The 18,236-nt window shown below is 44.1% G+C and overlaps 1 protein-coding gene across 1 annotated transcript in view; it reads left to right on the top strand.

The window, feature by feature from the left end:
* Window positions 1–18,236, top strand: part of LOC138250335 (acetylserotonin O-methyltransferase-like) — a 962,469-nt gene that overhangs the window by 601,595 nt on the left and 342,638 nt on the right. The window contains exon 6 of the mRNA XM_069205108.1: window positions 11,764–11,904. Within this exon, the coding sequence (XP_069061209.1) occupies window positions 11,764–11,904 (141 nt within the window). The remainder of the gene's footprint in view (window positions 1–11,763; window positions 11,905–18,236) is intronic.

Raw genomic sequence — 18,236 nt, 5'->3', positions numbered from 1 at the left:
GAGAGTAATAGGTATGCTGCATCTGTCCACCGCTTCACAGGCACAATATCTAGTGCAGTGATACATTATTCCTCATTGTCTGCCTCAGTGAAGAAGTGACCCTGGTTCTCCAATGGTTCAAATGTGATGTTAAAATCTCCCGCAATAGGAATTGTGCATGTCAAATTATTTCCTGTGGGTCACAAGTTTTTCCGTTTTGAAGTTTCAACTCCCCCTCTATCCGGCCGATTGTACACATTACATAGATAAAATATGTGACTGTTCTCCTGTGTGATGGTTATAACGTGTGTATTGGGGCAGGAAATAGCAAGAAGTCACTGTTTAACATTTGGGGCAGATTAAAGGAAAGTGGCGCTGCACTTAGTGCAGCGCCACTTTCCTTGCACCTCTTAGCACCCCCCTACCACCACCATGTGTGCGCCGTATCAATGATATGGCACAGCATAGCACAGGGTAGGGGGCAATAGCATCAACATTTTTGACGCTATTGAAATACAGTTCAGGGCTAGTGCCAACATTTTAGTGCTAACCCTGAAAAGTACATAGGGGCCCATTGTAAACAATGGTGTGCCCCCTTTTAACACCTGCTCTGAGCAGGTGTTAAAAGTGCCAAACAAATGAGACAAAGAAATCTCTTAGATTTCTTTGCACCATTTTTTGGGCCCCCTAAAGGGGGAAGGCCCCTTAGCATACATTATGCCTGGCTTAGGCATAATGTAGCGCAAAGTGTTACAAAGTGGTACAATGCATGCACTGCGCCATGTTGTAAATATAGTGCAGGGAAAAGGCCACCTTAGCATTTAAAAAAATGACTCTAAGGTGATGCTAAAGTGGCACTAGTCTCTCTTAAATCTGGATCTTAGTGAAGTTGGTACCCAGACTAAAAGACCACCCACGTGGCAACCCTTCCTCTTGTAGCTAGCAGGAACACAAAATTTACATTTCCAGACCCATATACAGGGTCAGGACTCCAAGGGCCATATTTAAGAGAAAATGACAGTGCACGTCGTTGCACCACATTTGGCAGCGTCGTGCACCGTCATTTTCAAAACTCAGGTATGCGCTGTATTTACTAGAATATGGCTCACCCCTATGTTTCCCCTTGTGTCAGCGCTAAATATGCTGCCATGCGCAAACGCAGCAACCCTTGCACCATAGTGAAAGGTTGGCTGTGTTGAGGGGGAGATTGTTTGTTGTGCAGGAAGGAACACCTTCCTGCACAAAAACATTCTTAAATGGCGATTTGCTCTTTCTATGTGTGCTGCAGAGTACAGCATACATAGAAAGAGCAAAAAACCAGGAGAAATTAAAGGATTTCTCCTTGTTACGGCATGCTAATGCTAACCCTGTGGTGGCGTTAGATTTTGGCGCTGCCTCAGGTTTATGAAAACACGTAAATCTGGGCAGAGTCCAAATGCAATGGGTGTTGCTGTGGCATGCCCACAAAATCTTGAGTTGCAAACCCACTGTTTATTTTTAGTTTTTCGGAAAACAACTCACTGCGTTCAAGGATTCTTTCTGAAAATCAAAATAGAATGCTGAACAGGTGACATTACCTTCTGACAAAAGTGTTCCTGTTATGTCGGTAGGGTCACTTTTATCAGAAATAAGCTGATAACAGCTCCGTTTTTTCCTAAATTGGATGGGCAAAGAAGGGTTTACTGCTGCCCTGACAGGGTCACTCTACTTCCTGCCAGAGTCAAAATTACTTCCTCTGTGCCTTAACAATAGATGTCCAACGTATCTAGGGCCTCATATACTACCTTTGGTGCAAGGCAGCACAGCAAGTCTTCTTGCAGCGCTGCCTGCTTCAAAAGAAAAGTGTAGGAATGTGCTGCATCTATAAGATATGCTGCATTACTGTACATTTCCCCTGCGCTGGCGCACAATGGGCTGCCGTGCAGCCAAAACAAGCACCCTTGCACCATGGTGCAGGGGTGTCTGCATTGCAGGGATGATTATTTTTTGTGCAGGAAGCGACACAATCCTGCACAAAAACAATCACAAGAGGTGTTTTCATTTTGCTATGTGTTCTGCAGAATAGAAAAATGAAAAAAAACAAGGAGAAATAAAGGCACCTCCTATATGCCTCGCCTGGGGATGTCTAGGCTTTTGACGCAATCCCAGATGTACAAAATTTTGTAAATCTGGGAATGTGTGAAAATCCCTATGGGTGTTGCAATGCAACACCCATGGAATGCCTCTTTGACACAAAGTAAGGCAATGCAGTGACTTGCCTTACTCCATAACTACCATGCCATGAAAAGCCATGCAAAGTGGCATTTGTGTGGCCTTGCAAATATGGGCCTGCAGCCTGCGCCACCAGTGCGTCACAAAAAGTGACATACCAGCGGTGCACGCCGCCGGTAAATTAGCCCCCTAGTGTTTGATCTGCAACAGTTTGCAGTGCATCAAAGCTATTCTTTACAACTTTGCAATATTGATGTCCAAGCTGTGTGGGCCTTAGTTATATGAAAGTTCATTCTCTTAGCTGAATCGTCGCACTGTCTCTTACACCCTTAACAGTGGCGTCAAAACACAATTCATCACATGGCCAATCTGCACTTCTTTTTCACTATGTCCCTACAGAGGCCCATGTAATCTATTTAGATTTTGTGTTTCTCTCCATCACTGGTGCACCTAATTTGCAGTAAGTACAAGCATGCACAATAAAAGCCCACACCCCAAATAGATAAATGTGAGCATGGCCACAAGTCTTAAATGTATTCCCATCATAGACCAATGAGTCCAATTCACTGATGTGGCTTAGTAGTTGCAGTAGGCCGGTAAATACTGTGCACTTATAGCCTGTCACTGAGATGTAAATTCTCCTGTCTCAATGTACCTGCCTAGAGGGCCCCGAAATGCACATGGTTGTTTTACAGACAGTGGACTGGTACATGCCAATACAGTGAAATTTTGGGACCAGCAAAGACGTACCTATTGATAACTGTCTTCCAGGTGGTATGGTACTGGAATATTGAATTTTAAATATTTCACTACAAGATTATTGCAGCAATAATATTGTTCGCCAAATAACAGGGTAAGATATTTAAGGATAGGTTTATTATACTTATATCCATTTATGTGTACCTTAAGATATGTTCTCGGTACGGATATGTGACGTTAAGAATAGTAAATCTATTTTTTCCAACATGTACTTACCTCCAAGTTGTGATTATTTTGTTAATATATTCTTGTAATACAATATTTGTGTAATCAATATTCTGACATATGACCCCCAAGTTTCGACTGGATACCAAGGCCCGTATTTATACTTTTTTTGCTCTGCATTTGCGCTATTTTTTGACGCAAAAGCAGCTCAAACTTACAAAATATAATTGTATTTTGTACATTTGTTCCGCTTTTGCGTCCAAAAATGGCAGAAATGCAGAGCACAAAAAGTATAAATACGGGCCCAAGTGACTAAGGGCCAGATGTACGAAGCCGTTTGCATGTCGCAAACTGCGAAAAACGCAGTTTGCGGCATGCAAACGGCCGAACGCGATGCTCATTCCCAAATTGAGAGTCGAATTTGGGATTGCGACTCGCAAATAGGAAGGGGTGTTCCCTTCCTATTTGCGACCGCATCGCCATTCAGAGTTGCTTTGGGACCGCGAATGAGGTCACAAACCAACTCGCAGTGGTGGTAACTCATTCGCAAAAGGGAAGGGGTCCCCATGGGACCCCTTCCCCTTTGTGAATGCCGAAAAAAATATTTTTTCAGAGCAGGCAGTGGTTCTATGGACTCTAAGGGCCTGATTCTGAGTGAGGCGGGCGGCGGTAGCCGCCTGCCTCGCGGGAACCGCCATATGGCCGCTCCGCGGTCGAAAGACCGCGGAGGCCATTCAGGCTTTCCCGCTGGGCTGGCGGGCGACCGCCAGAAGGCCGCCCGCCAGCCCAGCGTGAAACCCCTCCCCACGAGGAAGCCGGCTCCGAATGGAGCCGGCGGAGTGGGTATGTGCGACGGGTGCAGTGGCACCCGTCGCATATTTCAGTGTCTGCATAGCAGACACTGAAATACATAGTGGGGCCCTCTTACGGGGGCCCCTGCAGTGCCCATGCCATTGGCATGGGCACTGCAGGGGCCCCCAGGGGCCCCGCGGCACCCCCTACCGCCATCCTGTTCCTGGCGGGAGACCCGCCAGGAACAGGATGGCGGTAGGGGGTGTCAGAATCCCCATCCATGGAGGATTCACACGGGCAGCGGAAAACCGGCGGCAGACTGCCGGTTTTCCGCATCTGACCGCGGCCGAACCGCCGCGGTCAGAATGCCCTGCGGGGCACCGCCGGTCTGTCGGCGGTGCTCCCGCCGACCCTGGCCCCGGTGGTCTGAGACCACCGGGGTCAGAATGACCCCCCAAATGTCTACTCTAAAAAAAACGAAACCAAACGGTTTCGGTTTAGTTTTCATTTTGCAGCTCGTTTTCCTTTAAGGAAAACGGGCTGCAAAATGTGAAAAAAAACTGCTTTATTGAAAAAGCAGTCACAGACATGGAGGTCTGCTGACTACAGCAGGCCACCATCCCTTTGAGTCCAGGGACTCGCTATGGCGTCGCAAACTGCGACCCACCTCATGAATATTGATGAGGTGGGTCTTTGCGACCCCATAGCGAGTCGCAGAAGGTGTCTGAGACACCTTTCTGCATCCAATTTTGCGACTTGCAAATTGCGAGTCGGTCAGACTCGCAAATTGCAAGCTGCAAAATTGGAGTTTCCTACATCTGGCCCTAAACCTCACCCTCAAGGAACAGTTCACCAAGAAAAACAAGACTGCTGGGTATCAGCTTTCTCCAAAGGCAGTGAAACCATTACATCACTTTGGAACTGCTACTGCTCTGGCTCTGGCTCCATAGTCTCCTGCACCACGCACTTGGTCCCTTAAACAACATCCCATACGCCACAGCACGCCTCATCAAAGCACTGAAAAAATATGACCACAACACCCTGACACTGATTGGACCAGGGCACCCTCAAACTAGAGATGAAGAAATGCAAAAGAGATAAAAAAGGCAATATATCTTTTCTTTTTATGCACCCAGGATCTGAAACAATATCCTTGGTTCGTTCAGAGCCGTCCTACACTACTCCAGATATGGGTTGAGCTTAAGGAACACTTTTTAAAGACATCATGTTCACAATAAAGTGATACTTCACCTCCATTTTCAGAATCCAGATTCCCCACCAGTCACTCATTGATTGTATCTTTTCCTTCACCCTTCACAGCTCTTCACTGCCTTCGGTCTAGGTTCATGCTGTATAAATACCACATACTTACATACATACACAATTTGCTACCTCTGGTTACATAAGCAGCACCATCCTGCCCTCCTTTGGCAGATTTTCACCAATATCCACATTTTTTCTGTTCTTACTTACTGTGCCTTTTTTGACCAATTACCATTTTTCTGTGAGTTACAACATGCCTGTCAGCTTACTCCATCCACATTGCCACTGTTTTAAAGGATAACTAGACAATGGGCTACTGCAAAACTTTTCTTCTATCATAGAAAGACCTCATAAAACACACAACATTTCAACAGATACTTGAGTCTATCATTCCACTTAACTGAAATGCTGTCACCTTCATTGAAAACTTGACCATTCTTAGTCCAGTCATCTTCCTATTGATTTCCAGTTTAGAATCCTGCTGTCATTGTTTCTCTCAATAGCCAGAGGGAATTTTTTGGCATACTATGGCCCGAATTTAAAAAAGGTGGTGCTGCATCCAATGCAGAGCCACTTTTCTTGCACCCCTTAGTACCCCCTACCACGACCATGTGTGCACCGTATTTAATATACAGCACACCATGGTGCAGGGTATGGGCAATAGCGTCAAGATTTATTTTTTAAATTGTATTTATCATTTTTTAAACACAGCAGAAAACAAACTGAAAGCAATGCAGTTCTAGCAAAAAACGGTTCCACTTGTAAAAAGCAAATCATCATTCCAGATTACAAGTATTACTGCTACTGACAAACACAGGATGAGCAGTTTGATGGTTTACAAAATGACTAATCAGAAAAGAGGGAGAAACGGTGTCATGGAAAGAAATGGGGTTAGCATGTTCATGCTTCCATAGCGGACTGAGAGGATGGTGGAGAGGTGACAAGTGTATTCAAGTAGTCCCTCAGTGGCTGCCAAATATCTTTAGGCCTAGATGTTGCAGGCTGTAGCAAGGCATAAGGTTCACTGTTAGTTTCACAATATGTGAGGCTTGTTAACCAGGAAGTGGGATTTGGTGTGTATTTGGTGCCCCATAGAAGCACTATCTCCTGTTTTGCCAGTAAGAGCGAAACACCGTAAGGCGCCTGATAGCCTTCAGTATATTTCCAGTGTAACCAAGAAGAGCCATAAGCTGATCAGGACAGAGAGACCATCCCACAATAATCGATAGTCGATCATACACCTAACACCAGAAGCGTCTAATATTTGGACAGATCCAAATCATGTGTAGAAGTCTGCAGTCGGTGAATGGCACTTGAGGCAGGCGGGGGAATGGCTTGGGTCGATGTGGGCCGTATCCCTTGGGGTGATATAAGCTCTTCTCAGGAATTGAAAATGGATTACCTTGTGGCGCTGGTTAAGAGAGACAAACCAGCTCTGTGCACAACACGCCTTCCAAACTTTTTGTGAAAGGGGACGTCCCAGGTCACTCTCCCAGGACTCTCTTAGTCAAGCATCTGAGACTGGGAGGGCCGCAATACATACACAATATAGTTTGGAGACCAATCGGACCCCAGAGTCCGCTTTGGTGACCAAGGTAAGTGGTGCAAAGAAAGCCAGAGCCAACGGGTAGGTGGGGTATCGTTCACATAAAGCGCTTTGTAGGCAACAGAGTACAAAGTGTTGTAATTGGGTGGCATCAGTAAAGCAGGTATCTGTAGTACGTGAGGACATGTGATCATTCGGAAAGACATCCCCGAAGGTCTGGAGTTTGAACGTTTGTAATGTTCGCTGAACAAGTGCATCCTGCGGAATGTGTAAGAAAGGATATATTAGTGCTGAGGAATACAGTGTGTCACAGTGAAGTAGGTGGGCAAATTTACACCACGCCCAGCTAGTTGTAGAGAGAGTTTGAATATCTTTGCAGTGCAGAGGGACTCCCCCAGGCAAGAGGGCGTCCAGTGGGACAGGAGCTGACAAATCCCACTCTGGGATGGAATATGGAAGGCGAGCACCAGGGTGATACCAGTGATAACAATACTGACATTTTGCCACAAGACAGTAGAGCTGAAGATTGGGAACCCCAAAACCACTCCGCTCATAAGAAAGAGTGAGGACCTCCCAGCAAATACAGGAATGCCCGTCCGGCCACACCAGCCAAATGAGCAAGCCTTGGAGTGTCGCAAAAAAGGAGTTTGTTAGTGGAACAGGAATGTTCAAAAAGAGATACAAGAATTGTGGTAGAACCATCATTTTAATAACTGATATACGGCCCGCCAAAGACAGTGGTAGTTTCACCCATCTGTCCACCTGAGCAGACAGTCTCTCCATTGCTGGCCCATAATTTAAATGAATCACCTGTTTCTTGTCTCTGTGAATATGAATACCGAGGTACTTTGCAGAATCGGCGCACCATCGTAAGGGAAACTCAACTGTAGGTGGACAGGTACTGTCTGTCAGCGGAAAAAGCTCTGATTTGTTTCAGTTTATATGCAGCCCAGATAATTCACAGAAGCGGATTACTTCATCTAATATAGGTTTAAGATTAGTGGCAGGGTGGTGGACAAATATTAGTATATTGTCTGCATACAGCAATACCAATTGCGGCCCACTGATAAACTGTAGTCCTCGTTGTATGTGCCCCTCTGTAAATGGCACACAAGAGAATCCATTGCTATTATAAACAGCAAGGGTGAATGCCTTTTCAGCTTTAGCAACACAAAAGGATGATGGACGGAGTGCTGACAATGCAAACACTCACCCCCAGTCACAGATATGGGTTTAATCCATTGTTTTTTTGCTCACAATGCCACCCCAGTTTGGACCCAGCCATATGCAAATCAGTCTTGACCCTGCTCCTCATGGGAACAGTCCAGCCCGAACTGCCAGGCCAGGTCCTCCCTGGACCGGAAACAAGCATCCTGAGACCAGTTTCGGGGTTTCACCCCTCATCAGCCGGCTAGCTTGAGTCCAGTGGCACAGTGAGCAAGGGACTCACGTCTGGGCATACCCTTCCCACTTAGGGCGACAAATGCAAAAACAACAAGTGATGGACGGAATGCTGAACATTGTCAAACATTCACCCCCAGTACAACGATCTGGGCCTAAATCCATCGTTTTTTTGCTGCCCATGCCATGCCCTGACAATGTGCGGGGTAGATGCTTGACAGCTGTGATCCAGTGCATGAAACTACTAGTAAGGATACAATAGTTAACGCGTGAACAGGTGCCATGGGGCGCTGACCAAAAAGGGTAGAATAGGGCGTCAGTACCAAGCAATCTCCAAGGGCCATGTAGAGCAAAGACGCTGCAGAGGTCATTCAAGGCTCGGAGGGAATGGGGCCTAGATGCTGGGGCATGAGAGGTGGGGTCTAGTGCTGGATCCATTGCCATGTTAAGATCACCTCCAAGCAAAATATGTTCTACCTCAAAGTGATCTATGTGGGAGCGGGGGTCATGAAAAAACTCAGATGCGTCAATGTTCGGTGCATAATCATTTACAAGAAAAATCTTAATATTGTCAAGCAGCCCCCAACCTTTACATGTCTACCGTTGCCATCTGACTAGGACGATAGTGGCCTAAACGGTACAGTTTTATGCACCAAAATGCATACCCCCTGGGAATAGGTGCTGTAGCTAGCAAAGTAAGGATAGGGGCCCCATGTGGATGCAAAGGAGGGCGCAGCGCCGGCAGAGAGGTGAGTCTCTTGCAGAAAAGCAACCTGCACCCCGTGTCTGTGGAGAGATTACAGCACCAGTTTGCTTTTGGGGGGGGGGTTATTGAGGCCACGTATGTTCCAGGACATAAGTGTTAGGTCCCGGGACTTTTTCACCGTAGGGGCGTTAGCCTTCGCTTGAAGGAAGCAGGTGGTCATTTATAAGAGAGAAAAGTATACAAGTTGCCTGCAGTGCATAACATAACAACATACCAACATACAATCCATTTAAAGAAAACAACCCTCCCTCCTCCCACACCCGGCCTATAACTGCCAAGGGAAACCCACATAACCCCAAACAAGGACATTTCCAATAGAACAACAAATAACTCAGTATTAACCATGCGAGCATGGCAACGCACCCGCGAAGCACTCCCAGACCGCAGATAGGAATTATATTTTGGAATGGGAATGGGCAGTCTATATAAGAAACCTGTGAAAAAGGTGACAAAGCAGTGAAAATTTAATTATCATGTATAATCAAGGGAGAAACAATGCTGAACTAAGTAGGAGGAGACTTCCAGGCAGGCCAATCTAATCTACTCTGCGGGGAACAGTTCCATGCTTAAAGCGGGCCATGCATCCATATCGCTGTGCACCTGAGCGGCACCGCCAGGTGACGTGCCATGCCTAGGGTGTTGTTTACAGAACGTTATGGGGTAGCCGGGATTGTCAAAGTAGTGCAGCTGAGCATCCACCTCCACTGTCATCATACCATAACAAATTTCAAGGTTTCGGAGCCCTTGTTTGACTTCAGAAAACTTCCCCCTGGCATCCTGAACAGCAGGTGTAAAATCGGGGAAAAGGGGCACAGTGGTGCCCTGATATTGTAAAGGGACCTTTTCCCTAGCCAGGTGAAGGGCAGCATCGAGGTCCCTATAATTTAATAGACGTGCAATGATAAGGCAGGCCGGCGCCCCAGAGGGAGGCAACAGACCCAAGGTACGATGCACCCTCTCCACCACAAACATTGAGGTGAAGTTCTGGCGTCCCAGCAGCTCCACCAGAAGGTTCTCAACGAACAGGTCCAGCTGGCCAGTGCCAGTAGTTTCAGGGATTCCGGTGATGCAAAGGTTATTTTGGCGCACCCGGGCCTCCAAATCTTCGTTTTTCATAGCAACTGTTTTCAATCTACTTACCACTTTCTCGAGGCGCTTCATCAACGTTGCTGTCCCACCTTCGACAGCAGAGATGCAGCCTTCCCCTCCCTCCAGGCGAGTCTGCTGTTTATCCAGCCTGCTTCCCACGTTGTCCAATCTGGCGGTTAACGAGTCAGATCTGGTACCAATGGCTCGGAACCTGGTGAGCAACTCAGCCATTATGTCCTCCGCACCAACTGCTTGATCGCGTAGTGGAACCTACTGAGCGTCCTCATCATCCCTTACAGGCGCAGCAGCCATGTCAGTCTGTTTCCGCTTCTCGAATGGAAGTTTACGCTGTTTAGGGCCACCACGGCCAATGGCCACCTGGGCACAAAGGCCCCTAATCTCCACAGTTGTCTCGCCAAGTGCTCCAAGCACCTTCAAGCCACGCACCACCGGAAAAAACAGCAGCCACCCAGGCACAAGATCACCACCATGCAGCCAAATGGATGCTCCTCAACCATGCACTCAAAAAGATAGCAGTGCTGTAATGTAGAGTAGTCGAGGCGTCCCACCGAAATAGCCCCAGTGAGTGGTGCCTCCATCCAGTTCTGCAATGGTAGGCTCTCCGCTGTACATGTAAGCAAAGCAGCAGGGGAAGACCAGGGGCCAGCACACCAATCGTGCTGGACGCGGCCCATCCAGCAGCACAACAGCAACATAAGAGCATACATCAGCTGTCCATCCTGCCCCCTCTGTTCCACAAGCGGGTGAGTAGGGGCCCCACCGACGTCCTCATAGTGGCCGGAAGGGCCGCACCGCCCAGAAGTCACCGACCTCAGTCCAGGGAGAGTGGCCAACACTACCCAGATATCGTTCTGTGCGTGGGGGTGGGACCTACCACCAATAGTGCCGGGTGGCACCGCACTGCCTGGTAGGCCCTGCGCCTCAGGCTCACCCGAGGCCCGTGCTTTCTCGGGCCTCCAAGGCATGAGGGCCGGACAGGCACTAGCCACCACAGACACAGCAGCCGCAGACCACAACACCAGTCAGCTACGTCCTCCCCGTGTGCCCCTGCTCCTCCTCACTACTCCCCCACCTTCACAGACATTCCTCTGTGCTGTGGCCGCCCATTCCAGCAAGTTTTCTGGGAGCTGCCACAGGAGTTTCACATCCACACGGCCATTGCGGTCAGTGGCTTGGTCACACCCCTAGCATCAAGATTTTTGACACCATTGATGTACTGTGCAGGATTAGCACCAAAATTCTGGCTCTATTCCTGCAGAGTAGAACAATGGTACGCCCCTTTTTAACTTTTTAACTCCTGCTCTATGCAGGAGTTAAAAATAGCTGCTAAAAATGGCTCAGTGGAATCTCATAGATTGCAACACTTTGTAAATATGGTGTGGCGAATTTGGCCTCATTGGGCCACGTTAGTGTCATTAAAAATTATGCTAATGTGGCGCAAGGAGGCTCTAGGCCCTCTTAAATCTGGGCCTATGTGCTTTATAAATACACCATACAGACAGCTGTACTTAATTGGTTGTTGTTTTGCAGCTTGCTTGTCATTTGCTCCTGGCTGTAAATGAAGAGAGCAAGAAAGAAGAACATTAATAGTGATTAATTTAGAGTTTAGGGGACAATGCCCATTGCTGAAATCACAACCTTGTTAATGTTTTTTCTGTTTTTTAGGGAATGAAGACTGTGTCTATTTATTCCCACCAGACACACAAGGATCTTTAATGACATATTAAGACAAATACTAACATTTCTCATCGGTTTTATTTTCCTTTAAAAGGCTGCACAGGAGCTCTAGCAAGGCAGTTTATTTTGGCATATCCAAGAGCTACGGTCACGGTGTATGACTTACCTAAAATTGTGCAGATTGCGAAGAAGCACTTCATATCCCCAGAAGACAGTCAAATCAAGTTCCATGAAGGTATGTTGGTTTTTTGTATGTGCTAACGTGTGTTCAAAAATCATTTTCGTTTTTTCAGAACAAAAAAAAAATAATTGTCTCAAAACACTGAAACTTCACCAAATAAATAACAAAAAGTGAAAACAGACCTAAAGATAAGACCAGATTTGAAGTCAGATGGAACAAAACGAATCCATGCTCGGACTGATAATTAGCATGGAATAGGGGATTCTGTCTGGTTTTATAGCAAGAAAAATCGGCCCCACACAGTAACTCCTCGTTCCATTAATTGGGGTTTTACTCGTAATGGCATGGTGCACGGAAAAGGTTAAATCGCATGCCCAGGACCGCGCAAATAACCATAGAATTAGATTTCGATCCTGCTTCTAATATCTGTGACTTGACAAGCTAAGAATGAATAACTTAAAGTTAGAAGAAGCCCTCCTGGAATTAGTGATGGCGGCTCAATACAGTGATATAACCCATACCTGGAGCTATTCTGACAGTATTTGCTTGACACTGGCACTTTCAAAATGCAAAGGCATTTAAAAGTATTTATTTGTTTCGAATTTATATATCATTTCAAATGAAGTGCATCACAAGATTTAACATGCCATTACTTTAAAATTGAGCTATAATGAAGTAATGAAGCAATAAGGAGTGGTTTTATGTTAGAATATCGATCACAGGATTATAGTGCTACAAGAGTGATGTAGCAAAAATATGCTAAAGTACACAAAAAGTGATGGATGGAATGATTCAATTAATCACATTAATTGGTAATTACCTCGAGCTGCAACTCAATCCATCGTTATTTCGCACACCATGTTATCGAAGGATTGGACCCAGCCATATGCAAATCGGTCCTGACCCTGCTCCAATGGGAACATTTCAACCCAGACTGCCAAGCCAGGACCTCCTTAAACCCGAACACAAGCAACCCAGAACTGGTTTTCGTCCTTTTTATGGGCTCATCAGCCGAGTATAGGTTGGTTCCACTGACAGTGTGCAAGGAACCCAAATCCGGGCACACCTGTTCCAACTTAGGGTGACATGCCAAAGGACACAAAAAGTGATGGATGGAAGACTTAAATATAATCTTGCAAACTTTTAATAACTCTGGTCGCATCCCAATCCATTATTATTTTGCACAACAGGCCACCTCTATTTGGCCCAAGTTATACTCAAATCAGCCTTGAGCCTGCTCCTTTGGGAACAGTCCAGCCTGAACTGCTAAGCCAGGTACTCCCTGAACCAGAGCACAAACAAGTCAGGACCAACTTCACTCTTGCTTTGAACTCATCAACAGGGTATAGCTTGCTTCCAGTGACACAGGGTGCACAGTACGCACCTTTGGTCATACCAGTCACACTTAGAGCAACATACTAAAGTATAAAAAAGTGATGGATGGAATGCCTAAATTAATCTCAGCTTCTGGTAATTACTTTGGGCTGCATCTCAATCCCTCATTACTTTGCACACCATGCTACCTCAGTTTTTCTGGGACCAAACTGAGGTGGCATGGTGGGTGCAAAACGATGGATTTGAATGCAGCCCCGGTCAATTGGCAGTGGCTAAGATTAATTCACTCATTCCCTTGTTTACCTCTTTGTTGCAATTTATGCCCTAAGTGCAACGGGTATGTCCAGACATGGGTCCCATGCTCACTATGCCACTAAAATAAAGCTCTACCTGGCTGATGAACCCTTATCAGGGTGAAACCTGTCCTAGGCTGCATGACTTGGCAGTCCGGGCTGGACTGTTCCCATGAGAAGCAGTCAGTGTTTGACCTGTCAGCTTTGGGGTAGTCTTCCCCCAAACTTTTTGCCTGCTTTGTCTCACTTTTGCTGAATGATTTTTGTTGGCCTTAGGACTGCAGGCTCTTTACCACTGGTAACCAGTTCTAAAGTGCATGTGCACACTCTCCTAAATCAAGGTAGCATTGGTGTATCCACAATTGGCGTATTTAATTTACTTATACTGTAGGTTCCTAGTAAAGTGCACTATATGTAAAGTAAATGCTTCCAGTGGGCCTGCAGCACGGATTGCCTCACCCATTGAAGTAGCTTATTACACATGTCTCAGGCCTGCCATTGCAGACCTTGTGTGTGCAGTTTCACTGTCCTGTCAACTTGGCATTTAAAACCCATTGCAAAGCCTTAAACTCTCCTCTTACTAGATTTAAATCCCTATAGTCCCTAGGTAGCCCATATGGCAGGCTGCTATGCAATTAAAAGCAGGACATATACTTTTAAGTTTTACATGTTCTGGTAGTGAAAAACTCCCAAATATATTTCCACTACTGCAAAGTCTACTAGATACCTTATTATATTTAATAAAGTGTAATTCCTGATTGAGAAGATGTAGCCCTGTCATGTTAAGTACCTATGGAATTGTAAGGATAAATCCTCTTTAATGTTAAAGTAAGATTTACTGTACCAATTTTGAAAATCTCACTTTTAGAAAATTACCAACACCAGTTTAAGCATGTGGGTCTGGGATCATATATATATTTGAGGCAAAATGGTGCTCCAATCAACCATCAATTCACCTTACCTTAATAATAATATACCTCATATTCACTTTGGGTATATGACTACCAAATGTTTTTGTATTTTATATTCACATCACTCATACATTCCCTGTGTATCCTGAAAGGCATTTGAAACTTTGTATGTTGTATAAAATATATAATACCTCATTAAATACCCTTTAAATAAATATAGTTGCTTTTATATTATGTCCACTCTCTAAAGACTTAAAACAAACTCATACTTAAAGAAATAAATGACTAATACCACAAAAGAATCCCACTTGAAAAATAAGAAATCAATAACCGGGTCATAAAAAAGACTTTCACATGCACATAAAATGTGCATTATACACATGCATTATTTCACAGTAAAAACATTAAAAAGTGTCCAACATATAATTGTCAATTTGAACAATATTAAAGTCAATAGGCCCATATGGGATGGGGTGAAGCTTTCTCAAATAAGGCCCTTCCACGTGTGTGGTGGGTACTGTTTCTTCAATCTATTTCTCTACCCTCATGGGGCTCATCACCCTTTTCTGCTCATTTCCAATGTGTTTGACCTTTTCTGGGGGATGTTATTATATGAAGGTTTTCTTAGGGGTAGGAAAAGTAATTTACTGTCATGTGACACTACAAAAAGATCAAAAGAACGCCTTGTCAGACAAACCCATAATGTACTCATACATGAGAGTTGTAGGGACTGATAAATACATTAGGTTACATACCATAGATTTTCTATGAAGAGCTTGAATGTGCACACATCCTTAACATAGGAACTTTCTTGTATGTGTGCCTATTAATTCAAAATGGCAGAGCAATATTGTTGAAAAGGTCCCAACACATTAAAGGAATCATGCTGGAAAAAGTATAACTGTGCTGTTACATAATATAACATTCTCCTGTTTAGCATTTTCCTTTAACCTTGTACCAGTCCCATGTCCTGCAACAAAAAGTGCTATTACAATCCCACCAACAACCGATCTTATTGGGGTGATAGTCGATTATTCAGGCAAGGGCAATATTTATTTCTGACATTTCATTCATGCCATTTTCTGTGGCCCGGAGACTGAGTATCATGCATGCCTCTGTTTTTAGCAGCATGTTTTCCACATTTTCATCTGTGATATGCTGCAAAATGGTCCATTTAAAATCAACTTCTTCTTTCATTTCTTGAAAGTGTTGAACAAAAGGTGCATGTTGTACTTGATGTCGGATTCTCAATTTGTGTTGTTCTATTCTTTTTCTGATTTCCTGATTAGTCTTTCCTACATATGCCTTACCACAGGGACAGATAACACAAAACACTGCAGGCCAGATTTACACCTTTAGTGACGCCCCGGTGGCGTTATGCACTGTGTTGTATTTACAAGGTAGCATTGGGCCACTTTTTGTGGCCTAATGCCACCTTGCAAATATGGCCCCTTCACACGCAGCACTTTGTGTAGAAGAAGCGTGCAATGGGTGATACTGTGGGAGTGCTACAGTAACACCCATTGCATTTTGGCGCTGCCCCACATTTACAAGTTTTTGTAAACTGAGGCAGCTCCAAAATCTAACGCCACCCCAGGGGTGGCATTTGCTTGGCACAACAAGGAGAAATGCTTTCATTTCTCCTCCTTTTTTGCACATTCCATGTGTGCTGCATTCTGCAGCACACACAAAAAGAGCAAAAGGCCATTGAAATTTTTTTTTGTACAAGAACGCGCAAGGGGGCTACGCTGACACTCAGCAGCAACTTTAGCGCCGCAGAGGGGAGAAAACGGGGTGCACCATTGTGCTTCGTTATTTTCTTGTAAATCTGGCCTACATTCCTTGTGTTACAGTTAGTGAATTCCTTATGTTTTATTTTGTGATTATTATATACAAATTCATCTCCTTCAACTGTACTGGCACAAGATGGGCAGTTCCCGCATTTATGATGTCCTTTGATTAAAAGGAGGCAAAGGAAGCTTCACATGTCTTTTCTTTGCGGTGTCTTTGAGTATTCGAACACACAATAGCATCCTGAATATTCTTATCCTTTTGAGAGCAAACAATGTTAGTTCTTGAAATTACGTAAATTCAGAAATCCAGAAATGATAGTCCAATCGTTTTGGATAATTTTTAAATCATATTCCTGCTTGTTTTCTAAATTGTTACACACACCAATCGAGTATTATCCTTCTAGAATTTAGCTTGCAAGGGCCGTTTCTTGTGGTGTGTACCAGGGATGTTTCATTGCTCTTTTCAAAAGTGTCATGGGGTAATGTCTTGCTTGTAGTTTGTGCACCAACTCAATGGAATTATTAAAACAATCATCTTTCTTATAGCAATTGATATGCAGAAACTAACTGTATTGCAGATAATTTTTTAAGTCTCTTTGGTGAAAACTGGAGTAAAGTAGAAAAGAATTGCAGTCCGTATCTTTAGTATACAAAGTTGGGTACAACTGTCCTGCTTCATATTTTAAGGTCACATTCAAAATATGTATTTCCTTGTAATTGTATGACATAGGGAATTGAATATCTGCACTCCTCTGGTTTTGCCTGTTTGGAAATTGGGAAAGTTCTTCATCTGGCCCACTCTATATCAATAAAATGTCTTCTATAAAGGATTTCTATGACGCTAATCGATGTTAAAAGAGGTTCTCCTTTTTCCATACTGAGGACAACCTTCCTATAAAAGCACCCCCCACTCAAGAGAAGGTCAAAACACATTGGAAATAAGTGGAAGGAGGGTGATGAGCCCCAGGAGGGTAGAGAGTCAAATTGAAGAAATAGTACCCACCACACACCACCATTTGAAAGAACATCACCCCACCCCATATGGGCCTATAGATTTTATTGTCAATCAAATTGACAGTTATATACTGGACACATTGTAATGTCTTTTCATGTGGAATAATTTATGTGTATAATCCACTCTTTATGCACATGTAAAAGTATTTTTTGTGACACCAGTTATTGATATTTATTTTTCAAGTAGAATCCCTATGTGATATTGGTCATTTATTTCTTTAAGTATGTGCCTGTAGTCTGATGGATCTATGTGATGATATGATGTATGTAATTGTAACTTTGTAGTAACTGTAGGCAAGGGAGTTAGTAGTTGTTTACTAGTTAGAAGCTGTAGTAGACTAATGATATGATTGAATATATTCTGCACTCAAACTGTACTTGCTTGCTTGTCATTTTTAAACTATTTAATTCACATACTTACATGCTTGTCATTTTTAACCCATTTATTATATGTATTTACTTGCTTGTCATTTTTTATATCTATTTACTATGTACTGTCGTAGTGCATTATTCATTATTTATAATGTATCCTTGCAGCTATCGCTTTATGTTTTTAATTGAAAACATGAACATTTTGTTTAAATCAACTAAAGTTCTTTAAAGGGTATTTAAAGAGTTATCATTTCCTTTATACAACATAAAACAGTTTTAAACACCTTTCAGGATACACAGGAAATGTATGAGTAATATGGACATAAAATAGGATTAATTTGTTAGTCATGTACTTGAAGTGAATAGGAAGTATATTTTTATTTAAGTAAGGTGAATTGATGGCTGATTGGGTCACCATTTTGCTTTAAACGTTCAGAAAGTTGGCATTTTCCTGCTCTTAGCCCTTAGTACCTGAAGCCTATCTCCAATACATGTCTGGGACGGGGTGACAGCTGGTTTCCTGCATTTCCTCTAGACAGTCCCACACAAAAGAATGGTAGGTGTGGCTGAGTGGCCATCTGCATTTTGATGGGTCATCCTGGGCAAGATGGGATGGGGGTACTGACACACCAGAATAGGCAGTGTCCTGCTCCCACACAAAGGACTGC

This window comes from Pleurodeles waltl, chromosome 8 (assembly GCF_031143425.1).
Source record: "Pleurodeles waltl isolate 20211129_DDA chromosome 8, aPleWal1.hap1.20221129, whole genome shotgun sequence".
NCBI lineage: Eukaryota > Metazoa > Chordata > Amphibia > Caudata > Salamandridae > Pleurodeles > Pleurodeles waltl.
Note: the sequence above shows the minus strand (reverse complement) of the source record. Positions and strands in the feature narration are given on the sequence as shown.